The following is a 6,777-nucleotide window of genomic DNA, read 5'->3' on the forward strand; positions in this document are numbered from 1 at the left end:
CACTATTGAAAACACCCATGGCTACCCAAGTTATAGTGCTTCTTGATGGACAGAAATGATATCGTGCCTAACCAACTGTGTGTCAGGTATGAGCCTGGCATATAGGATATGTCAGGAGATGTGTGTTGAATGAAAGGACTTATCAGAGAAGTCTTATTGCCTCTTAGAGTGGAGCAAAAAGGCAAACAACTGAAGAAAGAAGAAATAGAAAACTTCTCGATAACTAATAAGCCCATAACATCTGCCAAAACCCAGTTTCTTCCCTGGATAGGGAAGGCTGGTTGAGTCTTCACCCAAGTCAGTGCCGCTGTAGTCACAGAAATTTGTCTCTCTTGCTGCTCTGATGACCTACAGGAATAGTCACATGCTCAGTGTGGACATACCACTAAGGAGGCCAACCATCTGATGACTGAAAGGACTTTTGTTCTTTTAAAAATAATGAAAAGCTTCTGACAGCCCACCAGCAGCTCATCTGATATCAAAGAGCCAGGAGGCACCTCAGATTCATCAACATTCCTCTAATGAGGTGAGGAACTCTTAATGGTAAACTCAACAGCTGAGTAACAGGATGACGGTACAACAGTAGGTAGAGAATCAAGGCAGGGAGGTCAAAGCATGGAGCCCACACCCACTTGGGATGGGGTATAAAAGGGCCGGGAGGGAAGAGGGTTGTCAGATGCAGTGGCTCAGCCTTCTCAGCGGCTCTGAACCTCCTGTGTATCCTCAGCCCCCCATGACTTTCTCCTGCATCAGCTCATGCCACTCTCTGGGCTGCACCAACACTCCTGGAGCAAGAAACATCTGCATCTCCTCCACTGACACGGAAGACCAGCTTGGGGCAGAGATCAATGCTGCCCTTCTGGGCCTCTCGGCCACCCTGGCACACGCCAACCGAGTCCGAGTGGGCACAACCCCTCTGGGTCGACCCAGCCTCTGTCTGCCTCACAGCTGCAACACCGCCTGTCCCTTGCCGGGGACCTGTGACATTCCCGGCAACATTGGAATCTGCGGGACCTTCGGCGAAGGCTTCTTCAACAGCCACGAGAAGGAGACCATGCAGTTCTTAAATGACCGGCTGGCCAGCTACCTGGAGAAGGTGCGCGGGCTGGAGCGGGACAACGCGGGGCTGGAGAGCCAGATCCGAGAGCTGAGCAAATGCCCTGAGTCCACCGTGTGTCCGGACTATCAGAGCTACTTCCGTATCATCGAGGAGCTGCAGCAGAAGGTGAGGTGTGGAGCAGCCCGGGTCGGGTATGCTGGGCCCGAGGGAGGTGGAAGGGCATGGAAGGCAAACACCCACCAAGACCTCAAGGAGCTTTGGGTTCTTGGAGTCTCCTGAGCATGAACATAGACATCACACGTAGAGCAGGAACCTGGAGTGTGATGCTCTGTATGTGAACTATCATCCTGGCTTTGCTCAGATCCTGTGCAGCAAGGCTGAGAACGCCAGGCTGATCATCCAAGTGGACAATGCCAAGCTGGCTGCCGATGACTTTAGAATCAAGTAAGTAAGGTTGGGGCTTCCCTGTTGGCTAAGTGGTAAAGAATCTGCCTGCAATGCAGGAGACCTGGGTTCAGTCCCTGGGTGGGGAAGATCTCCCAGAGAAGGAAATGGTAACCTGCTCCAGTATTCTTGCCTGGAGAATCCCATGGACAGAGGAGCCTGGTTAGGCTATAGTCCATGGGGTCACAAAGAGTCAGACGCAACTGAGTGACTAACAAGTAAGGTTGAAGGAGGGCTCAGAGAGACTCCTTCCTCCACTGTGAGTCCTAATGTCCGAATGCTGGATGAGTGACATACTGTCCTTTTTCTTCCTTATTAAATTTTTTGCTGGGCTTCTCTTACTTTTACAAACCAAACTAATAGAAGGTAGATCAAATTCAGTATCTATAGTTTGGTATTAGTATGTCTTTATTTATGGTTCCTAAAATGGTTGTGATAAGGCAGTCCGACTTCATTAACCAGGAGCAAAATAAAGTGATTTCTAGAATAAACTGAGCCATTGACAGCCACTGAATTTCACATATAAGTTAAGGGAGCCTCTTAGAGATAAGTCAGGGTCCAGATTTACCTATGGAGTAATCTATGGAGCTCTCAGGTGCCAGGTGTTTCCACTAAACAAAGATGAAAGGAGAGAGATGGAAAAATATCCCAACATAAGGGATAAAGGAGCAAATCAATGACCAGGTGGTTGGCTATTGCTTATCCTAGTTAACTAATAGCTCATACAGTGGCATGAACCCTGTGTTGGGTCCTAAGATATATGATCTTAGGCAGGTCAGTTAATCTTTCTGAACCAAAGTTGCCTCATTTCACAATGGTGAAAATGATTAAGTGCTGTGAATGTCTCACTAGACAGTGAACTATTTGAGAGTGGGCACTGTGTCTAACTCATGTCCAAGGCCAGTGCTGAGCCCAGTGAGCAAACGAGGGTCCAAGCTGGTGAAGAGGGTGGGGGCACGGCCAGCTGAGAGGGGCTCTCCTTGACAACTCGGTTGACTTGCGCCTTCTGTGATGGAAGGCATGAGAGTGAGCGCTCCCTGCGCATGGCGGTGGAGGCGGACCTGTGCGGGCTGCACAAGATCCTGGACGATGTGAGCCTGGCCAAGGCTGACCTGGAGGCCCAGCAGGAATCCCTGAAGGAGGAGCAGCTCTGCCTCAAGAGCAACCACGAGCAGGTCTGGTCCTACAGCTGCAGACTCCATGGGGAGGGGAGGGTGCTGGGCAGAGAAGGGAGCGCCTCCCACCAAGGGTCTCCAGGGTTAGAGTCTGGGCTGAGGTGGCAGCAGGATAAAGGACTGATCTGGACCTGAGGGTCAGACTGGCCCAACGGGATGTGGCAGAGTGGGGTTTCCTCTCTAAAGGTGTGCCTTGTGAGATTAGGCAGGTCTCCAGGTGGGTCCTTCCCGCTGGACCCAGGGCAAGACCTTTCACATCAGCCTGTGTGGTGTCGCATCTCATGCTGCTTGTCGGGGAGGGGGCTCAGGTGCTCTCTGCTCTAAGAAATGCCCTTTTCTTACTGCAGGTCTTGGTCTCTCTGTCTCTGTAGGAAGTGAACACTCTGAAGTGTCAGCTGGGAGATAAGCTCAAGATTGAGCTGGATGTGGTGCCCACTGTGGACCTGGGCAGGGTGCTGGAGGAGATGCGGGGCCAGTACGAGGCTGTGGTGGAGACCAACCTCCGTGACGTGGAGCAGTGGTTCCAAACTCAGGTGAGGGTGGTGCTGCAGAGCAGGGAGGGACCCGGCTGCATCTGGCCAGGGAGGGGAGCGGTCACTTCTCTGTGTGCTTGTGCTACAGTCTGAAGGCATCAGCCTGCAGGCCATGTCCTGCTCAGAGGAGCTGCAGTGCTGCCAGTCGGAGATCCTGGAGCTTCGACGCACAGTGAACACCCTGGAGGTGGAGCGCCAAGCCCAGCACAACCTGGTATGGTCCTCCTCACCCTCACCATGCTGCGAGGGCCACAGGCCCTGGGCTCACAGCAGCATCGTTTAGATGTCTCACTAATCAGTTTCATTAGCAGTTAAGTCAGAGCTCAGGATCTGAGTCCTCTGAAACTCGATGCCTTGTTGTCAAGGTTATTTTGACCCAGAGAATGGTTTCCATTAAAAGTCACTTCCTTCAAAATCAGGTGTGGTGGTTTAGGCACTCATTCTACATGATTTTACTGAATGTCTATGTCAGGCATGGGGGATGCATGGGTAAACATGACTCCATTCAAGTTAGGTTTTTTTTTTTTTGGTGAAAAGTCTTGGCCATTTTGACAGTGGTTTATCCAGAGCTTAGGCGTGTCCTATGACTTCTTGGAATCTGTCCCATCTGGCTGAGCGTGGTCAGGATTTCCACTGAATGATTTAGGGGCAGCTAGGTCTCTCACCCCATTATTTCCCATTATAGAAGGACTGTCTGCAGAACTCGCTGTGTGAATCTGAGGCCCGCTTCGGCACCGAGCTGGCCCAGATGCAGAGCCTCATCAGCAACGTGGAGGAGCAGCTATCTGAGATCCGGGCTGACCTGGAGCGGCAGAACCAGGAATACCAGGTGTTGCTGGATGTCAAGGCCCGGCTGGAGTGTGAGATCAACACGTACCAGAACCTTCTGGAGAGTGAAGACTGCAAGTATGTATGATCTAGGCCAGGGGTCCCCAAGCCCCAGGCCATCCTGGTTCTTGGTCCATAAGGAACCAGGCCATAGAGCAGGAGGTGAGCAGCAGATGAATGAAGCTTTATCTGCTGCTTCCCATCGCTCCCATTATCGCCCAAGCCATCCCCTCTTCGCGACCCCCAGTCCTTGGGAAAATCGTCTTTCACAAGACGAGTCCCTGGTGTCAAAAATGTTGGGGATCACTGATCTAGGCAATTCCAGGCCACGCCATTCCACAGGGCACTGAAGTGCTTGTGGAAGATCTCATTGTAAAGAACAAGCTTCCCGGTGCATGCTCTCTCAGTGAAACATTCACCTCTCCTGGTGTGTGCAGACTGCAATGCTGATAGAATGTTACAGGAATGAGGGCAGGGTCCCTAAGCCACATTGACCAAGGGACTCCTGGATGTGGAGAGAGACAGTGAGAGTGAAGGTGGGTCTGCTCGTGTAGATCCCATTGGGCTGTGTAATTTGTTGCTGGTGGACCTGTCCTTAAGACTTTTGGTCTTACCTTTCTGTCCATCACTGAGATACTTTTCAACTCCCAGGTCTAACTCATTCTCTCTCTCTCCCTGCAGACTCCCCTGCAATCCCTGCTCTACGCCTACCTCTAGAACCCTTTATCCCAGCAGTGTTCTGCCTGCCTGCACTGGCACTAAGAGCCAGTTCTGAAGGTCTGTGTTCCAGGGCAGAAGATCCAGGCTGCTTGTACCGGGGCTAGGATTGCCCTCACCAGCTTAGTCTTCCTTCCAAAAAGACCAAACCCACTGGAGGCATTTTCACTGAATCATAGGATAACAGATAACTTCTAAGCAGTGGTTTCCTGTTTGTTCCTTAAGCTGTGTTTTTTTCCTTTTGTTTCCATGTTGTAATGGTCTTTCACTAAAGCTATTGTTTTTTCCCATTGTCTCTTCTGGGATTTTGGTTCTGCTCCAGTGCTTCAGAATCTCCTCAAATTTAATTGGGTTCCTGTATTCAGTGGTAAATAAACCTCCTTCCTGTATGACATGCTTCTGGTGTTTGGCAATGTACGTGATGTGATAAAAAGCCTTGGCTGTCAAGATCTGGGGTGGTCACCAGCCCTGGCATGTCGCTGCTAGGAGCTCTCTGGGGCACTGGGGTTTTAGCCTCTGGATGGAGGCCCTTTGCTGACATTGGGATGTGCACATACCTTGCCCATCAATCTCAATTGACTGGTGAAGGGAAGCGGTGTTCGTTGCCAAACCTGAATTCCTTCAGAACAGCTCAGAACTAACATGTCCCTACTGTGATTTTGGCATCTTCAGCCTCTTGGTATTTTGTCCAAGAGCAAAAATCACACAACTCAGGGTTCCAATCTGGTCAGAGGGAGGTCGTGTTGAGAGCTGCCTTGGCCAAGTTGCCAAGTTTTTTCTTATTTGAATTGGCCCCTTTCATAGAGGCAGGCTTCACTGGTGGCTCAGATGGTAAAGAATCTGCCTGCAGTGTGGGAGACCCGGGTTCGAGCCCTGGGTCAGGAAGATCTCCTGGATGAGGAAATGGCAACCCACTCAAGTATTCTTGCCTGGAAAATCCCGTGGGCAGAGGAGCCTGGTGGGCTACACAGTCTGTGAGGTTGCTAAGAGTTCAACATGACTGAGCGATTAACTGCACTACTACACTTTCATGAAGGCACGGGATCCTCATCGATTCTCTTAGACATGGCAGTCCAGATTGGGTTCTGGGGACAGTTTCTTGGTCCTGGCCCACCTCTTGTTTATATTTTCTCTAGACAGATGCTGCCACTTTTGTATAGGCTTGTCTCCTCTTCTGCTGCTTTCGGAGTACTAGAGTGAGGAATGCAGTTGGCATGAGTGCTGTCTGCTCTTTGGACATGGCTCTGACCCTGGCCAAGGTGGTTCTCGGCCAGACACAGTGGGAGAGCAGACAGGGAAAAGCACCCGAGAGGCTCTGTTCTCTCCTTGCTGTGCTAGTCAATTTAGCTTTTGGCATATTTATGCTGAGTGGGTCCAGAAGAATGAAACTCTCAGGTCTCAGCTTACTCTTGAACCCTGGCCCAATGACCAGTGCAGAGTCGATTCTTCTTCATGGTAGTGAGACGAGCTGGGACCTGGGACCCTCTACTGCAATGCACGCAGGTGTGAGTGTGTGCTAAGTCACTTCAGTTGCGTCTGACTCTTTGCTACCCCATGGACTGTAGCCCACCAGGCTCCTCTGTCCATCAGATTCTCCAGGCAAGAATACTGGAGTGGGTTGCCATGCCCTCCTCAGAGGATCTTCCTGACCAGGGATCAAACCTGCATTCTCCTGCATTGGCAGGTGGGTTCTTTACCATTAGCACTACCTGGGCAGCCAGGAGTGCTTCAGCCTTGAGCAACAGAATACAAAGAAACTATAAGGGACTAAAAATAACTGCGTGCATGCCCAGCTAAGGCAAATCCTAGACAACAAGAAGCAAAAAGACGAAAAAGACCAATTGTTGCTTCTGAAGAGCTGGTGACAACAGGGAGTCGGGAAAGCAGGGTACTGCAAATGCCCCCTGCACTCAACACCACCAGAGGGGTGGGCCAACCATCTAAGCCACTCTGGTGTGGCCCCTGGACACACCCCTATTCTCGCTGCATGTTAAGGAACCAGCTTGCCCCTCCTTGGGCA

General features: G+C 51.1%; 1 protein-coding gene across 1 annotated transcript; it reads left to right on the forward strand.

Moving 5' to 3' along the window:
• The first annotated feature begins 733 nt into the window (after positions 1-733).
• KRT38 (keratin 38) lies at positions 734-5,149 on the forward strand. The gene is made up of 7 exons (XM_040245320.1): positions 734-1,225; positions 1,422-1,504; positions 2,523-2,679; positions 3,051-3,212; positions 3,301-3,426; positions 3,898-4,118; positions 4,722-5,149. Exons 1-7 carry the CDS (start codon positions 734-736, stop codon positions 4,813-4,815), a joined length of 1,335 nt encoding a protein of 444 aa, XP_040101254.1. The 3' UTR covers positions 4,816-5,149.
• Positions 5,150-6,777: the final 1,628 nt, after the last annotated feature.

The sequence above is a fragment of the Oryx dammah genome, unplaced genomic scaffold (assembly GCF_014754425.2).
Source record: "Oryx dammah isolate SB20612 unplaced genomic scaffold, SCBI_Odam_1.1 HiC_scaffold_8, whole genome shotgun sequence".
In the NCBI taxonomy this organism is placed as follows: Eukaryota; Metazoa; Chordata; class Mammalia; order Artiodactyla; family Bovidae; genus Oryx; species Oryx dammah.

Excerpts from the sequence above, each read along its gene's own strand:
- KRT38 (XM_040245320.1), top strand. The coding sequence starts at position 734 with ATGACTTTCTCCTGCATCAGCTCATGCCACTCTCTGGGCTGCACCAAC. Across the intron at positions 3,427-3,897 it reads GCCAAGCCCAGCACAACCTG|AAGGACTGTCTGCAGAACTC; the intron begins GTATGGTCCTCC and ends TTCCCATTATAG. Across the intron at positions 4,119-4,721 it reads CTGGAGAGTGAAGACTGCAA|ACTCCCCTGCAATCCCTGCT; the intron begins GTATGTATGATC and ends CTCTCCCTGCAG.